This window comes from Telmatherina bonti, assembly GCF_933228915.1.
Source record: "Telmatherina bonti genome assembly, chromosome: 23".
Lineage (NCBI taxonomy): Eukaryota > Metazoa > Chordata > Actinopteri > Atheriniformes > Telmatherinidae > Telmatherina > Telmatherina bonti.
The window spans coordinates 11,384,037-11,402,613 of NC_136632.1; the positions used below are offsets into that span (position 1 = coordinate 11,384,037).

At 40.6% G+C, this 18,577-nt stretch overlaps 3 protein-coding genes across 6 annotated transcripts in view; 1 reads left to right on the forward strand and 2 right to left on the reverse strand.

Moving 5' to 3' along the window:
• LOC306773127 (protein PHTF2) overlaps positions 1-607 on the reverse strand; it is a 45,547-nt gene extending 44,940 nt beyond the window's left edge. For all 3 annotated transcript variants that reach the window (XM_079262862.1, XM_079262863.1, XM_079262861.1), the window contains exon 1: positions 462-607. The gene's annotated coding sequence lies outside the window, so the exon portion shown is untranslated. The remainder of the gene's footprint in view (positions 1-461) is intronic.
• A 1,561-nt stretch (positions 608-2,168) lies between these two features.
• LOC306773588 (transmembrane protein 60-like) lies at positions 2,169-3,276 on the forward strand. 2 transcript variants are annotated; one of them, XM_079263447.1, is made up of 3 exons: positions 2,169-2,285; positions 2,596-2,686; positions 2,910-3,276. In XM_079263447.1, exons 2-3 carry the CDS (start codon positions 2,603-2,605, stop codon positions 3,225-3,227), a joined length of 402 nt encoding a protein of 133 aa, XP_079119573.1. In that variant the 5' UTR covers positions 2,169-2,285; positions 2,596-2,602; the 3' UTR covers positions 3,228-3,276. The 2 variants fall into 2 exon arrangements, with proteins under 2 accessions (XP_079119573.1, XP_079119572.1); XM_079263446.1 differs by having other exon boundaries at positions 2,210-2,285; positions 2,564-2,686.
• A 2,723-nt stretch (positions 3,277-5,999) lies between these two features.
• LOC306773274 (uncharacterized protein) overlaps positions 6,000-18,577 on the reverse strand; it is a 37,341-nt gene continuing 24,763 nt past the window's right edge. The window contains exons 6-9 of the mRNA XM_079263045.1: positions 16,382-16,524; positions 12,013-12,183; positions 11,712-11,820; positions 6,000-10,180 (exon numbers count right to left, since the gene is read on the reverse strand). Of these exons, the coding sequence (XP_079119171.1) occupies positions 8,270-10,180; positions 11,712-11,820; positions 12,013-12,183; positions 16,382-16,524 (2,334 nt within the window). The 3' untranslated portion in view covers positions 6,000-8,269. The remainder of the gene's footprint in view (positions 10,181-11,711; positions 11,821-12,012; positions 12,184-16,381; positions 16,525-18,577) is intronic.

Genomic DNA, 18,577 nt, shown 5'->3' on the forward strand with positions numbered 1-18,577 from the left:
GATGGCACATCTTTTGTTGACTAGAGGAATGACATGATCCTTTAAAACTGGACGAAATCTTTATCAGACTTCACCAGCTTGCATTGCAAACTTATATTATTGCTAAACAACATCTGAATGAAAACATTAATAACCAAACTGCTGCTAATACAGCAGTAAAGGACTTAAATGTGTGTAGAAAGCATGATGGAGGTCACATTGCTGTCTCCGTGTCAAAATGAGGAGCGCATGACCTGCGTAGCGCTCTGAATTACTGTCACTCAGTTCATTTTAAAGCTAGCTGACAAATACTTAGGTGCAGACCTGTTTTAGTATGTTCACACGCACACACACACTGCGCTGCTTCTTCAGCTGCTAGCTCAAGTCATGCTACATACTTAGCTAAGCCACCGGCGGTAGCCACAAAGAGCCCACACAGCTGTCTCTAATTCTAGATAAAACATGCTGCCGCTCAGTCTTACCTCCGCCTGCCACGGCTACTCCACGCGGGACAAAACTGCGCTGTCGGGACTAAAATTATTCTGCAGTCAGCAGGTCTGCTTTGCCCATTGTCTAGGGGAGATGCTGAGTATCTGCTCGGTGGTGTTTGAAGCTTAAGCTTTTTCCCTTTCTGTCGCTGAATGTAAAAATACTACTTCAGCCCGTTACCGTAAAGCGTCGTAAAAGCACGCCATTAAGTTTCAAGCCAGCAGATTTTCCTCCCTGCGGAAGGGGATAAACAAGAACATACTTGTAAAATCGCTCAAGCTGCAACTTAGGCAGAATAAATGAATAGTCATAGATAAAAAAAAAACAACAAAAAAAAAACAGCGTGTTTATTGTCTGTTTAGTAGCGTTAAAATACAAATACTCTCAGTTCAGATAAGATATGGACAGAATTTGACTTACCCAGGGCCGAATTAAAAGTGCACGAGCCCCTGGGCTCAGAATGTTCTAGGGGCCCCCTTCCCCCAGCGCAACATTGTGAAAATTGTGAATGATACAGTGTGAAATGACATTTCTAACATCTCTAAGCTAGTGGTACCAATAGTAATACACTGTGGTGTAACTATCTGGCTTTTATGTACATTTTGTTTCATGTCCAAACTGCTGGTGTATGCCCTACATGGGCCTAAAAGGGCCCCAAATGGGCGTGGGCCCCTGGGCCCGTGCCCATAATGCCCACTGGATAATCCGGCCTTGCGAGTGCATACTTGCATACTTGCAAAATCGGTCAAGCTGTAACTTAGGTGGGATAAATTAATTGTTAAAGATAAAAAGAGCGTATTTATTGTCAAATTGTGTTAAAATGCATATACTCTCAATCCCAAGAAGATATGGAAAGAATTTGACTTACCTCTAGTGGATGATGAAACTCACTACGGAGGATTTAGAGGACTACTTTGCACTTTTTTTCTTTTTTTTAAAAAAAATAAATATATCAAAATGTATTTTTAATTCAAAACTGGATGCTACGCAGGTCATGCGCTCCTCATTTTGACACGGAGACAGCAATGTGACCTCCATCATGCTTTCTACACACTTTAATCTCAGAATTCTGAGATTAAAGTCAGAATTCTGAGCAGCCACGCAATGCGAAATAACGCTGCATGGCTACCTTGCATAAACAGCAATTTTAACAACTCTGAACTAAGGCTTACACACTATACACAGCTCAATGGAAACACTTGCAAATCACAATTGTTTTTTGTCAAAACTGACGGTTGCTTTCATTTTGCGAATGAATGAAATGGGAACACAGCTACTGAAAACCCAGGCGTTAAACGTGTAGTCTTCACTTGTAGTTAAACTTCTGAGATTAAAGTCAGAATTCTGAATTCTGAACTCACAGAATTATTATTTTTTATTCAGTGGCCCCAATACTCTTCCGTATAAACTAGGTATGTACTAAGCCAGTCTTTTTCCTTGTTTCAATAAAAAAAAAAAAAAAAAAAAAAAAAAAAAGGGGGGGGGGGGGGGGGGGGGGGGGAGGAGGAGGGGGGGGGGGGGGGAACTTTGCGCGTTTAAACACACTTTACGGTAGGACCAAAGAATGATTGACTTGTAAAACGATGTAACGTTGCAGAACGAAAACCAATCAGCGCATGGAAGGGGCGGGGTCACCAAAGATAACGGATCAAAATCCTCTAGCTGTTTTCTGACGGGTTACGTCTGTTGTTACGCTGCTTGAACGGCATTAGTGTCATGTTAATATCGTTATTTGTTGTCAGACACATTATGTAAATATCGCTGTATGGCACACAGGGAGAAGAAAATGCTGGTTAACCAGTTGGAAATAGACTGAAGTAAGTCAGACCCATTAGCCAGAATGCTACAATAGCTAGCTTACAGTGTAGCGTTTGCTAACAACAAATGAAAAATGGCATTTCAATAAAGTGTTGCACGATGTTTGTGATCATTTAAGCATAGCTGAAACGTAATTATAGTCTGATAGTAGCTTTTCTGACGCTAATGACTGGTTTTGCATGCAGCTTTTTCCTAATAAAATACCTTGCTGTAAGTGTTTATCACAGATTTGACTCTTTTTGTTTCATTCATTCATTCATTCATTCATTCTGTCCAGGTTCTGCTGATCCTCTGATGTGTGTTTTCTAGCTCTAAGATGTCTCTGGCTCAGAGGGTTTTGCTGACCTGGGTCTTCACCCTGGTTTTCCTCATCATGTTGGTGCTCAAACTAGATGAGAAGGTGTAGTAGCACTTCATTCTTATAAAGTATATTCAGGTCAAGGAACTGTTCTCTCTGTTATCAGTATTTTGTCCTTCTTTTATCTCCATGAAAACTTTTTTTTTCTCCTTCACTTATCTGTTTCTTTCACGATTCTTAACGTTTGAAATGATTAACAAAAGATCAGCCTTTGACAATAAAAAGCCTTGACCTTATGATCATCTTTCCCACCGTATCTCTGCAGGTGCAGTGGAACTGGTTTCTCATTTTCCTCCCAGTTTGGGTTTTTGATGGCATCCTCATCCTCATGCTCGCCATTAAGATGGCAGGCCGCTGCAAGCCCGGGTACGATCCACGAAACGGTTCACCTGACCTGCGTCTGCGGACATGGTACCTCACAGCCATGCTGCTCAAGCTGGGCTTCTGCCTGACACTGTGCGCCAAGCTGGAAAAACTGGCTGACGTTAAGCTGACATTTGTGTGCATCCCTCTGTGGACTATGTTGCTGGGGGCACTGGTGGAACTGGGGCTGAACATCTTTCCAGAAAGGAGAGAGGCTTAAAGTCTCAGCTTATACAAAAAAAAAAGAAGAAAAGAATGGGAACATGTTTCTGGGGTAAATTTTTGTTTGTCTGCAACTTTGGGATTTTAAGTTTTTCGTTGCCAGAAGCCTAAAGAGAATCCCAGCATTGTTTCAGAAAACTGTAAAAAGGAGAAATATAACAGTCTGGAGCTGGGATTCAGCTAAGTGTGTCAGGAGAAAGCTGCTAGAGTGTCAACTCATTTAGTAGAAAGAATTGCAATACCTCGAAAGTAACAGTACCAACCTGTGAGACTACTGTAAGTCAACACTGGAAGAAAACACATTGTATATATTGTTTCTAGTCATAAATTAAAAACATGGCAGTATTTTCAGTATCACATGCAAACTTAGGTTCCAGTGCTGAGTGTAGAGATCGTGTACTTGCAGTCACGCATCCTTTTTCCTTTCATTCCTGAGCAGATGAGAGATGTTTGCCCATTACCATTTCGCCAGTTTTAAATCAACATTAAATAACTTCAGAAAGTTTAGCTTAACTTCAGAAAGTTTAGCTGCAAGCACACAAAGAAATGAATAACTCAGATGACTTTAGAAGCATCTGATACAGTCTTTTCCAGAAGCTACGCCCTCTGCCTTGTACAAGGGCCCTTTTGTATTGTGGAAATCATCATGTGTTCATTGCAAGCTTTTATTTAGTATCTGCATACAAAAAACACATCAATGAAACTAAAGCATCGTCCGGTATTAACATTATGATTAAAAAAAAAAAAAAAAAAAGTATTGCTTTGCATGCAGAGCTCACAGGAACACTTCCTACATCAGTATTTGATGTTATCTTCAAACTTTATCACTTAATTTTGTGCCACTGATTTTTTTTTTTATTATTTAGCACTTTATTAAAAGGAAACATGACAGATTTTTTAATTGCACGCATGTGTTGTAATAATAAAGACTGATGTGAGTTCACCTGTGTGGAATTTCTCACAAGTCTTCCCAATTATTCATTCATTTTCCTAACCGCTTAATCCAATTCAGGGTCGTAGGGAAGCTGGAGCCTATCCCAGCAGTCTTTGGGCGAAAGGCAGGGTACACCCAGGATAGCTCGCCAGTCCATCGCAGGGTCTTCCCAATTAGTTAAAGTTGATTTGATAAGTAGTAAAAGAATTAATTCATATTGCTACGCTTGGAGATTGCATTACTGTGTGTGTGTGTAATGTACTGTGCAACACAAAAACAGCCAGCAGCAGCGTTTGTGAGTCCCCTTTTAAGGACATGCAACTCGACCAACAAGTTCATTAGACTATTTTGACAACACTTACCTAATTTCTTGCTTCATATTAACTTAATGTTCAGATGCTTAATGGTTTTCACGCTGACACAACCAGCAGCAGCAGCAGAAATGATGCACTGCAAGAAGAGAAAGTAGGTGGAAATAATGCTAAAGCACAGTGCATCCGGGTGGGTGAGAGGGAGACAAACATCTTGCTAAAGTGAAATCAGTCAAACTGGTTTGTGTCATTTAAAAATAAAGACTTTTTACATTTACTTTTGACTTTTTCAGTCTAAATGCAGCTTGAACTTGAATTAAAATCTTACAGGTGATTGCAGTAATTAATTAGCATTTAGTACAAATGGACAGACGATTTGTCAAGTTTGTCAACACAAAGGTAAGAAGAAAATGTTCCTGAAGGAAAGAAAAACGGACACCAGACTCATCAGTCGGTGTCTAAAAGTCAGCTTTTGCGATGGTATTATGTTGTACATGCCTGTGTTCCTCTCAGACAACTTCACAGACAGTAAATGTTCTTAAATTTGTGAGTAATCACCAAAAAATATCTGCAGGTATTAACAGATTTGTTCGTATTTCCATTGCAAATCTGAGCACATCTTCCGCCACCTGTTGATCTGAATTAATGACTAGTTTCTAAATCAAACCACTGAAGCCGATCTCGAACAGGTGATGCACGTTTCTTTCAGAAAAAACACTTCAGTGCTGGAAAGGTCAGCTTGGTTTTTACTGGGATGAATGGATGGAAGGATGAAGAAGAAAAGGCTGCTTTGGGGTGTGTCTGACCTGACGTGCACCAGACGTTTGACATGCATTGTAGCGTGTACGTTCTGCGATACGATCTGGTCTTTTAAAGCTGATGTTGGTGAGATTTACTTTCAGTTTTCACTTCAACGTTTTGATTTCCCGGTTCTGATACAACAGCAAACGCATCACTTTAAAATCATGACATCCGACAGTCCTGTGTTCAAAATTCCCACAGCAAAGGGACGGAAACAAACATGCAGAATGAATCTTTGTAAAAATTACCACCACCTACACCTGATCAGAGGATTAATGTGGAAAAGATGGCAGGATGTCTATGATACTCCACGCTTCTCACGCTCTTGTGGTCCATTGTAACTCACCAGACTCCTTAAAAAGACATTTAAACAAGGACATTTTAAAGCAGCGCGCCAATAAGAATCAACTCTGAGCCCAACATATTCATACACTGAACCTTTTATTAGTTAGGTTCATATTTATAGTAGAAACCACACTACAAGTTTTTTTTCCTCTTTACAAAACTTCTTATGTACACTACAGTGCAGACAGTGAAAAATAACAGCTACAATGAAAAACAAAACTTGAGATAAATAAACTCTGTGAAAACAATGCTAGCCCCTGAGGACATCTTTGTTTTCTACCATTACTTTTGTCACATTTGTACAAAAAAATTACATATTATATATATATATATATATATATATATATATATATATATATATATATATATATGTGTGTGTGTGTGTGTGTGTTCCTGTCATGTTTCTGTAACATTTAAACCCAAAAGCACAAGAAGGGTTGCAGAGCGCCGTACGACTGGTATCAAGTGCTCAGTTATCACCTCCGTCTTTCCAGAACCACACAGAAAAGAGTTCCGTCTCTAAAAGTGGAGTCATTTGAGGCAGAAAAAGCTAAGGCGTTCTCCTTCATTTTCCAGGATTTTGCAGGCTCGCGGTGAGACGAGTCAAGAAAAATGTAACCTTGCTTTGCGGATATCATTCCTCTGAGCCATCTCAACTCAAACCACAGATATTTGGATGCTTTTCAGCGGATTCAGAGACCAATTTAAGGCTTTGCTCTCATTTTCCGATGAGAACTGAAAACTGCGACTCCTGAAGGGACGGAACTCGTCCACTGCGTGCCTCTGGACCATTGAGTAGTTCACAGTTAAGGACAGGCACTGGGGAAATGCTGCGGGCTACATTAGCAAGTCGACTGTACTTTAATATTGACGTTAAAAGTCATCATAGTGATGACAAAGAGTTTCCACAGCTGTGGGACATGCAATGAGACAGAAGAGGCTGATCTGAACACCAGATACTTCAACAATCATACACTCATCATAGTTACAATGAACCTTTAATAATTTATTATACTTTTAAAGACAAGAGGTCACTTCAGTCCCTGGTTGTTGAATAAATATAGAAATGATGCTGAACTCTGTATAGAAAGTGGACTTCAGGTAAATAAATAGTGCTTTGGGAAGGAGCTCTCAACAGTACCGTCTGTGTTTTAGAGCGAGACAGAGAGATAAAAACGTAGCACAGAACTCGAGGTCTGACTGAATTTATAGTCTTGGAAGACCCTGAAGTTGCCCCGTTGATAATCTGACATGATCCACAATCCAAGATTTTCTTCAATAATATCATCTGTATCTGCACAGTTGAGGCTCGTCATTAAAAAGTGCTGCAGGGTGTCACATTTAAGAAGTGCTGACCGACCACATCTCTGTATTGCTCTTTGAACTCTGTTACTTCTATCCAGATGATGTGAGATCTTTTAGCTAAACTCTTTAACATAGCTGCATATTTGCTAAAATATGTTGCAGATGAGTTGATAATTCTCTGCAACGACGACCCGAAGCTCTGAACTGGTCAGTAAAAGCAACAGTCAGAGGTTGTGGTTTTTTATTTTAAAGTATACTTTAAGTAGATGTTCAATAATCCGTCCTGAATGTGTTTTCCTGAGACTCTGGAGGTCCGTCTGCTTCAGCCTGGCCTGGGTTGAATTCCTTATATGGTTGGTTTCCACAATTTGAAAAAAAAAAAAATACTCAAGTGCAGCCAACAGAGGGCAACAAGTACAAGGCATTATCAATAAATATACGTGCAACCCATCTAATTTCCTGAATGACCGCAGCCTTGTTGACTGGAGCTTATTTAGTGACCTGTAACTGATGTGGGCTTTCCTTTTGTTTAGTAAAACTCAGTAACGACAGTCTGGTTTGTTAATATAACACTGGATGCGACCAGGAACGTTGGTTAATTGCACTCCTCCTGTTTTCCACTGACAGCTTTAAAATGTTAATAAAGACACTGATATAATGCGCTTTCACATCAAGCAGATTATTGCCGAGCATTATTGCTCTAAATACTACATGAGGGAAAACTCCTGCCATGTTTTGTATTGATTAAAATGTGTAGATAAAATACAGTGGGGGGGAAACTGTCTGGGCCCAGATTTACTACATAAACAGTCATGGGCAGAGAACTTGTTTTTTTTTTTTTGTTTTAAAAAGCCACAAAAATGGAGTGTTAGCTGCAATTTTTCACAAAATGGTCAACATTATCACCTTTTTTAAAAAAATAATAAATAAATGAATTTATGACAAATATGTGCAGTGATGTTCCTGTTTCTTCCTACGTCTGACGGCTCACAGATAATCTGAAATTTTGGGAAAACAAAACCGAACCAGACAGCAGTTTAGCAGACCAGGGACCTCTCTTAAACAATGAGCCTCAAACTGGGATTAAAACTGGTGAAACTTAACAATCACAGGCTGAAAAACCCGTTTATGAAACTGGTTCGTGATAGTTTCGTACTTGTGCACAGTTCCAGCACTGAGTACAGCCTGAGCCAGTTTAATCCAGCCGTCCGGTACATAAACTCATGTTGCTGTTTCCACTTCCTTCCTCCCCGTTTCCTTTTTACATTGTTTCACATCACAACCCAAATAAAATCATTTACATATAAAGTCATTTCCAATCAGCATCTTTATGTACAAAAACTACTATAAAATCTGCTTCTCCTCCTCTTCGTGCCTTGGGGGAGGGGAAAAGACAGAAGGGGACGACTGGGGGAGAGGCGGAGGGGGAAGAGGGGGAGGAGGGAGAGGTGGAGAGGCAGAAGGAGGAGGAGGAGGAGGAGGAGGGGGGTGAGGAAAAGGCTGTGACAGGGGGAGCTGAACCTGCATCGAGGCTGAGCTTTGGTATTGCGGTTGTAGTGGGTAAGGACTGGGTGGCTGCGAGAGGAACGATTGAGGGGGGAGGAAGGGGTGAGAGGGGAAGCTGGGGTGCTGAGGAGGAGGGAGGAAGGTTTTGGCAAACTGGTGCTGATAAGAAAGATGAGGGGGGAGGGACTGGGGGCTGACAAGCGAAGCGTTTGGCTGAGACAACGGAGACATGAGGGGAGGCTGGAAATAGGTCGGAGACTGGCTGGTGATGTTTGGTTGGTGCGGGTGATGCAGGGGACTCATGTGGACAGAATGAGGAGGTCCGCTTGGGCTGAGGAAAGAGTTCAGAGTCTGTGGCTGAAGGGGGAGAGGACTCGGGGGGAGGACCGGCGTTCTGTGAGGAAGATGGGAGTGGGACATTAGAGGGGAATAAGAGGGAGGAAGCATCTGAGGGAGGTGAGGCGGGGGGATGTGCGGCATGTAAATCCCTCTCCTGCTCGCATCCGCTTGTGGATGCATCTGCAGGTCTGCAGACGTCCGGCAGTCCGAGTCCAAACTGTGGGTCTCCGGGAGCGTTTGCATCCGTGTGTCGGCCAATAAGTGTGTCCGTGCGTCGGTTTCGGAGGTGTGTGTCTGGACGTCCACAGCGGTCCGTGTGTCTGAAAGGACGTCCGGCATCAGCTGGAGGGAGTTTCTGGGATATTCCAACTGAGAGGAGGGAGGCGGCTGACAGGAGGAAGAAACGGCAGGAGGAGGTGTACTGACACTAGAGTCCCTTGGGGGCTTGGTACTTGTCAGGGGTGAAGAGGAGGCTAACGAAGAGGAAGATGTGGAAGGAGAAGAGGTAGAGCGTGATGAAGAAGAGTGCAAAGAAGTGACAGCAGATCCTGCTGAAGGCAAAAGCGCCGCAGAGGTGGAAGACTTGGGGAAAGACGGAGAGAGGGACGATCTGGAAGCAGAAGAGGAGGAACCTTTACTGGAAGACAATGTCCTGCTGTCTGAGTGATGGTGATGATGGTGATGATGATGATGATGGTGGTGGCGATGAAGTTGAGATGAAGCTTTCGGTTTTGTATCCTTCTTAAGAGGAAGAGGAGTAACAGAGGGCAGAGGTGATGATGAATTATTAGTGTGAGGAGAAGTCGGAGGTCCCGCCGTCTTCTTTGCAGGAGGAGAATCATGCTGTTTGGCTTTTCTATCTTCATCTTGCCTCTCCTCCTCCTCCTCCTCCTCCTCCTCCTCCTCCTCCTCCTCCTCCTCTTTGCCTCCAGGAATGCTAATATTAGAGTTGACAGAGACAACAGGCGGAGACAACAGGGGCGGATGCTGAGGCTGATCATCAGGTTCCTTCTTTTTCCCAGTAAACAACGTCCTTTTCTCCGACACATCCACCTCCTCCTTCTCCTGCTTTATCCTCTCCTCTACTCTTTGCTCGCTTCTCTCTTCTTCACTCTCCTCATTGATTTTCTTCTCCAGAACCACCGTTTCCATTTCCTTCTCTTTCAAATCCGTCTCATCGTCTTCTTCTTCTTTTAACTCCTCATCCTCCTCCTGCTCCCCCTCTCCTTGATGGTACCGCTGCAGGCGGACGTGCCACGCCAGGCTGCAGACTGCAGACACGGTCTTGAACTGGTGGACCACATTGCGAGGGATGAAGTAGATGTCGTCGTGGCACAGGCGGATGCGCGCGTAACGGATGCCCTCTCGTCGCAGCTGGTTTAGTTTGGCATCGTCCACCCACTGCACACACTGCAAACACAAAGCGAGACATTCAGATCATCCCCATTCTGACGCAGTGTGTGTAAATAAAAAATAAAAGTGATGAAGATGGGCGAAGAAAATGACTCGAAGCGCTGTTGGGCATGGATGGTGGCCCTCAGTGGCCAAAATTCTTCCCCTTATAAAGTTTTTATCGGAGAATGGATCCAGAATTCAGAAGTGTGTACATGTGTTCCTCCTTCCATGCGGCTTGTAAACACATCTAATGCTCTCACACTTATCGAAGCTTGAACTGTAGTTTTAAAGCAAAGATGACTCATTTCACACACAGTTTGTCGACTTAAGAGACACACTAGTAAAAATGGTGGCCCGTATGTGGACACACAGGAAGCTTAGCATCCGCTTGTTGAAGTTTATATGAAAATGTATTAGTTCCCTGTGGAAGTAATGAAGTTTTATTTTTCCATTTTATGGTTGGCCTGTTGGCAATTCAGTTTAAACACCTACTGATGGTAATAGATGTTCTTTATCTGGTTTGTCCTGGTTGTGACTTCACTCCAAAACTCACGACTGACAAGTTACTAAATCAGTTACAATTTAAAAAATTAAAAAGTTTATTTAAAGTTTTTGTTGTTTTTCTTTTTCTTTTCTTTTCTTTTTTTCTTTTTTTTATTTTTTACAAAAAGTAACTGTTAAAATAAAATGTTACAATTTTACATTTTTGATACATTTGTGTGAATTAATTTGGGGTTGTTCACAGACAATAAAATAAAGGTGTGAAATACTTTAAACAACTAATTATTGACTATTATGCCTGCTTTCCATGGCAATGAAGATTGAATCAATAAGTAAATGAATGAAATACATACATCTAACGTTGTACTGTTACATAATGTCACTATCAGCGTTATCTAAAAAAAAAAATCAAACTGCACAGCGATGAAAAAGAAAACAGACACATTTTTCATAAAAAATATATTTAGTTTTATTTTGGAACTGTAATTTCTTTCTAAAATAGCACTGTGTTTTTAGATACATAATTTTTCTTTTCAGATTTCTAGTGTTTTTTTTTTTTTTGGTTGGATTTAGATGAGTTTTGTTCCTTTTTTTTTATTTTAGAATCTCATGATTCGCATATGAATCTCAGACATAATGTCACATGACCTGAAATTTATCTACTGATTGATTTAGAAAGACATTTTACTTTGTTTTTTTTAACAGGATTAGTTGTTGTGGATGTGCAGTATCTCAATTAAAATAAACCAAATTGATCTTAACAAGAAAAAAGAAAAAGCAAAAGTTTTACAGGTATACTGATGTGCATTTCCTATTTTTAACCAGTAAAACAACAGTTTATACTACATGAATTATCCAGGCGAAGGTGTTAACTACTCCACATTTCTGAAATGACTTTTTCACCAGCAGGTGGCAGCATCTCACGTCAGTTCCACAGTGCTGTTAACTACTGAAACACTGTCAGGGTAATTCTCTTTAATCTCAGGGAAGAGCAGCTTTTACTGCCACGTCTTGTGTGTGCATGCGTTTGTGTGTAATGTAACACCTGAGACAGCGGCGGCTCATGTAAGTCCAACTGCAGCCTCTGGACGACATACGGGAAATCAGCGGCGTGGAAACACACGACATCTTTGGTTACGCGAGGAGGCTCAGAACTGGAAACAAGGCAGGGCAGGGGGAGGAGGAAACAGAGGAATATATGCTACCCATCACTGACTGAGTTGTGTAAATACAGGATGTGTGTCACCTTTAGACAAACAGCCATGAACCAAAGTGACATTATAAGTGTGTATGTGTCTGGATGGGTGTGTTTGTGAGGATTAGGACTGAGTTGCCTTTCAACCTACCTTTCTGCAGAGCAGACAGCCTTCAGCACCCCAACAGCTGCTGTGGTCTGACGGTCAAAGCCCTGCCCGATGTGATCCGCGTGGGCCCGGGTCCGGTCCTCGAACAGCATCTCTCTGGGCTCGCTTGTTCTGGGCATCGACTGTAGCAGGTTCTTCACTTCGTTGGTGGAGCTAAAACAAAAACACATGTTAGTGTTTGAATAACGATAAAAATGACTAAAGATGAGTGGGATGCTCCGTCTTCCAGTCTGTTTGTTCTCTGCCGTTTAGAAGCTCAAGCGGCTGCTTCTGGTGTGATCTGTGTTGATTTTTCTTGTATAAAATGAAGTTGGCATTGAAAAGATGTTCATAGGGTTGTGATGGGTTTGAGTTAAAAAATGTTATTGGTTTATGTCTTGAGTGACAGTAAAATTGGATCCTAAAATTAGTAACGGGCCGCTTTTCTATGTTTAATTTCCTTGTATTGACTTAAAAAAAAAAAAAAAATCATCCCACGATATTCATTATAATAAAAAAAAAAAACTTGGAATAGGTTAACTGCGGCTTTCATGGCATAAAAACACACAAATACACGAAATATTCTTGTGGTGTAATATGTTTTACTGTGTAACAATGTTCATCATCTGCAAATAAGAAATGAGCTTTCCTTGCTTCTTTCTTCTGGTACAAATTAGATCGTGATTTCACACAAGTCAGTGTCAGATTTGAACATTTTGAATGAAAAATGGTGAACTAATACGACTCTCTTGAGAGCTTTGTGTTCAAAATTATGCAGGATTTTGATAATCAAGTTTTCCGTAAACAAACAGCAATGCCAGAAGTCTTGGTTTACACTTGGCTTCCTGCAGACGGAGTGACAAGCCGAGGAGAAAAAGCATAAAAATGAGCCGTGCTGCCAAACAATAGAAGTACTGCAGTCAGCTCACTGCTGGATCAGTGACTCACACTGGAGCTGCAGTCAGATTCAAACCAGAGTATAAACACACATGCACGGAAACAGATTCCTTCGAGAGTGTAGCACAGACACATGCATAAACGTGGACAAAAAAAAGCAGAGAGGCTACCCGTGCTGAACACTGAACCGTGAGCTCATTCATTCATAGATAAGAAGACAGAGACATGAGCTGGTGGAGGAGGGAAATAAGAAATGGAGGAAAACAGTTCAGAGATTGGAGGGGGATGAAACCACACACACACACACACACACACACACACACACACACACACACACACACACACACACAGCTCAGCGAGTCTGCGCTGACTGCTGGCTGGCAGTAATAAATGTAAAACCAGGAAAGCTGGTGAGTGAAAAAAGTGAAAACAGGGATGAGTGGTGAACATGTACATCTCCAATGATCTACAATAGATCTTTAAATATCCGCTTTATGTGAGGCCCTGTTTTTCAGCGTTTACTGCACACACACCACCAGGACAGACCCGAATGTATTATTGGCCAGATAAAGTGGGGAGTAGGAGAAGCGGTGAGCGTAATGAATATATACGTGGCAGGAGCGTGGAGATGATGAAGGGGAAAAGGGGGATAAAGATGGAGAGAGGAGGTGGGGTGCTCTGAGATAAGGCAGTAAAACAAAAGACAAAGGGGAATAAAGAGGAACAATCACATTCTCTAAAAACAAATAACACACAGAGATATTCAAAGCTACGTTGAAATAATTCCTACCAGGTTCAGTCGTCAAAATTTAATTATCATCTGAATTAACTAAGTTACGCAACTAGACTTTACAGAGTACATTACAGAGTAAACATCATGTTTTTATTTCAAATACCTTCATCAGCTGCTTAATAGGATTATGAGCTGCTCTACTCTCACAATCTGTTGCAAATAGATTAAAAAAAAAACCTCACAAAGACATTTTTTGTTCATCTAAATAATAAAGTTGGTTGTTGTCGCTTTATTTTCAGATGTCATGATTATTTATCTATGTCAAAATTGTTAGTAGTACCATGTAACCACCGCCAGCCTCTCAGTCGGCTTGCTTTTATCTGCACCAGTACATCGTGTCCTTCATCAGCGTCTTAAACGAAAAGCTAGAATATGTGGGGTTTTATTTTCGGTGCACGGCCACTGTAATCAAGCTGAATTCTTAGACTGAGAGTCTCAGTGCTGTCAGAAATACACAAAGCCGTGACCTTTTCAGTGATGCACCACTATCAAAAACAAACAACACTATGAAGAGATGCTGCGAAAACACAACACACCTTCCTTTTATTCCCTGGTAAAAATACTGCAGCCAGTGATTCACTGCAAACAAGATCATGTCCTTATCTCTTTCTCTGCCATTCACCGTATTTCATGTTTTTTTTTGTCTCCTTGTACACACTGACAGACATAAACTTCAACACCAGCACAGTTGTGACATTTTTAATATAGAAGCTTTTCTTTTTTTTTTTTTTCTTCATATTTCCTGAGCACAAGTGCATAATAACTCCACAATAAATCAACTTAAAGGAGGTAAACGGGGTCAGGAGGATGAAGGAGAAGACAGATAGGAAGAGAAATTGAGAGAAATGCTTGGATACAGCATGATGACAAGGACAGAGGGAAAAAAAACAGGAGTGGTGGAGAGAAGGAAAGTGGAAAAATGCATTTTGGGGTAGATAAAAAAAAAAATCTATAAAATTATTAGAATAGCACACAAAGGTAAAATTAATGGATTCAATAGTAAATAAAACTGAACTGATGGCAAAAAACATAATGCAGAAAAAAGAAGTGATTTAAAATTCCCAGCATCAATTTGTCTCTATAAAAAAAAAATAGTTTAATTACTCACACACACACACACACACACACACACACACACACACACACACACACACACACACACACACACACACACACACACTTTTACACATCATCAAAAACCAGCCTGATAAACCACACAAAAACAAATAATACATATGTTCAGCCCTAATTCACACACACTAAGAAGTAAAACATTAAAAACACAAAATGCTGCAGCTAGTTTAGTTAACTTGAAACTGTTAGCAGGTACAGATGGAGCACCACAGAGAGGAAGAGTCTCTCAGAGGTGCACCAATATGCAAAATCTGCATCTACAAGCCTTTGAATATTATGTTATCTACTATTCATAAAATAATTAAAAGACTGAAAATCTGAACAAAACTCTGTGACCACAGCGAAAAAAAGATGATCATTTGATGCCCATCATTATTGGCACATCAGCAGCCGACATGATTCTGTCAAGGAAATCTGCTCTGCATGGGCTCAGGAACTCTTCCAGGAATCATAGTCTGTGCCTTCAATAAAAGTAGAATTAAGCTCGATCACAGAAAAATGAAGCCGTGCTGCAATATGGTCCAGAAAAGCTGATGTCGTCTAGATCAAAGATAATTTAAAATAGACTGAAGCTGAGTGGGAAAGTATTCTGCAGTCAAAATAATCACAATGGGACAAAAATTCCTTTTAGAAATCACAGAAGCAGTTTCCTCTGGACTGAAGCAGAAAGAGACTGTAAGCAACGCTGAGTTCAAAAGCTTGCATCTCTGCTGTCATGGTCTATTTGCGCCTATGGAAGTGGCAACTTGCCCACCTGGACATGCATCATAAATGCTCTAAAGGTATAAACAGGTTTTAGAGCAACGCATGCTCCCATTCAGATGAGACCTGCATATTTTAGCATCTCAGTGCATCTCTTACAACAGCAGGGCTTGAAGACAGAACAGTAGCAAACAGAAAGAAAAAAATCAACCCTGTTTGGAAGCAGGAATTACAAAATGTTTGTCCAACCTTGAAAAATCATCGGCTAAAAATTGTGATTAAAGAAAAAGAAAAAAATCATAGCTGATGCGACTCCTAGAGAACAGACAAAAGAGAAATAAATGAAGCACAACAGGAGTGTGTGGGGTGCGCATTGTCCCGTGTCTGGCTGGCAGCCATGTGAAGTAGCGTCTGATGTAACCATGAGCTCATCTGAGCGGTGAGCCGCATAACCACTAACATCACACACAAACATATGCGCGGTCTCAGTCGTGGTCGCACTCACAGAAAACGTGTGCTTGTGTATCTCAGATTGCCTTCATGTGAGCAACAGTGACACAGTGACAAAGGCACACAGAGAGGGGTAATTGCCTCATCCGGTGCTGCTCGACTACAACAAAGCTTCATGCTGTTACCACTGATGCGGCTTCAAATTGGCAAGTGTGTTACTTTTCTATCATAATCATTCCTTATGGGGGCAGCCTGGAGAGTACACAAGAAAGCTGGATCTATAAGGTATAAACATTCGCACACACACTGAGACTACAAACAGCAAGCAGAGACCAAAGTATCATTCAGTGAACTCATATGAGTAAAGTGTAAAGCTCCGTTTACTGCTAGACTCACCGTTTTCTTTTAAAAGGAGACTTTGGTATATCAGCTACAGGTATCATCTGCTCTCCTGGTCTGACCCACATTATAGGACCGTCGTCGCTTTCCGAGGGACTCATGTGTCTCAGACTGGAGAGCGTCCCCCAAGGGAGAGTCCGCTGCAATCGCACAAGACAAGGAAAGGATGAAGAGGAGGGGAAAGTGAGATTAAAATGTCACCATAGTGGGAACTCAGAGCAACTTGCTGGTGTCTCACTGGTATTTTCCGCTCCTAATTTCATTCATTTCTGTAAAGATAGGAAAAAAAAAAAAAAAAAAAAAAAAGAAAAGGAAGAAAGAAAGACATCTGATGTGAAGAAATCGCTGTCCTTGCAAAACTCATCACTGCCAAAACCACTAGTACCAGGAAGTGCCGGAGGATGTGCGACTTTCTTTGTCAGCATGTGAGTCTCCTCCAAGTTGTGTGCAGGATATTTAAAGTGTCAACACAGGGCAGCAAGCAGAAGACATGCTTTCTCACCCCCCAACAGCAGCAACAACAGAGTGCTTTGGAGGTATCTTGTTGCAGAGACATTTTCGACTAAAAACCAGCCGGTGCGTTAAATCCAATTCACACACCACTTAGCGCCTCTTGTTTCCCAGCCACCACTGAGAATATTAGCCAAGCAGAGGAGGTTTGTAACTAGCAGTGCTCTTTATCAGTGAGGAAAATGCATCTAAATATTTAGGCTATTTCTGGCAAATGGATGCATTCTCAATTATTTACAAGACACATAGTGTTTATGAAACATAAACGATAAAAAACATTAGCTGGAGTTATAAAAGAAGCATCTCAGACAGCTGGCTGGACTGTGTTGCATAACCTCTAGATTCATTTTTACAGGAGAGGCTTTACAGTAGTACATTAGATAAATGCAGGAATTTTTTTGTAAGAGGTAAAAGCAAATGAAGATATCAGCAGAAACGAAGCATTTAATGCAGTGTTGGATCTAAAGAAAATAAACTGACATAAGAGTCCATTGCACAGTGAATTACAGATAAATATTTAATCAAATCCAAGTTATTGTGTCTCTACTTTTTCATGTTTCTGGCCTGAATCTGACAAAAGATCTCAGTTTACTAATGGATCTGTGAAAATGTCATGTGATCCAATCATTTTGGCATGATTAATTTTAATCAACATGTTGATCAACAAGATCAACTGTCGGCTTGCTGGTTTACTTCTACGTGATTTTTAATCAACCAGATAGTCATTCATTCAATCATTCATTCATTATTCAAACCGCTTAGTGCGATTAAGGGTTGCGGGGAAGCTGGGGGCTCTCCCAGCAGTCTTTGGGCGGGGCAACCAGATAGTTTTAACATAAATTAGTTTGGATTCATGACGGTCTTACATTTGGCTGTGATAACATGCTTATGTTCACTATCAGATTAGATTCCGATTTTTTGGGTGCCGATTCGATTTAAATTACGATTCTCACAAATTTTTTTTTTTTTGCAGATTTTGGTAGATTAAAAACAAAAAAAAATGTACAAAATTTTTTTTTGCTCGACATTTTTCTTAATTTAAATTCAGAAAAAACAACACAGTAGCCAGACCATCATTCTGCTGCTGTAATGCCCAAGAAAACAAGTAAAAAGATTTTTTTTAAAAAATAAATAAATAAAAATAAAATTTTATAATTAATTCTTTTTATTTATTTGAAAAAAATAAATTTTTTAACAAAAAAAAAAAAATCGATTTTAAAATTGTGAAGCAAAAAAATCCCAATATTTTAATTTTTGATTCGGTTTTCCCACCCCTAGTCTCACATGTATATAAAAGAGGACAGATATAATCCTTCAGGGGTCTGTAATCAGTGTGATCGGCTCATTTTCTGAGCGCCATCACTGTAAAGGTCATTGGGAGTGTTCCTGTCAGCTTCAATAGGAAGTTCAGAAAGTTAAAGTTTGTGTTGGAAGTTGACAGACCATCGAGAACCTGAGGTGCAGTAGGATAGTTTGAATTTGAGAAAACAAAAATGTTCATCCAGAAACATAAAGTAGTGTTTGTGGGTTTTTACTATCAACATAGTTGAGTATTTTTTATATTTTGGGCCCAAAACGTGAACCAGACAGGCTAAAGGAAAATAATCGGATCATGGAGAGGTTGTGCTGACATAAGTATTCGGCTAAATCAGAGGTATTCAAACAACCGAATAATCTCAGACC

Bases quoted from the DNA above. Each gene is read 5' to 3' on its own strand.
- LOC306773588 (XM_079263447.1), top strand. From the start codon at position 2,603: ATGTCTCTGGCTCAGAGGGTTTTGCTGACCTGGGTCTTCACCCTGGTT. The intron at 2,687-2,909 runs GTGTAGTAGCAC...GTATCTCTGCAG, and splicing joins TGCTCAAACTAGATGAGAAG to GTGCAGTGGAACTGGTTTCT.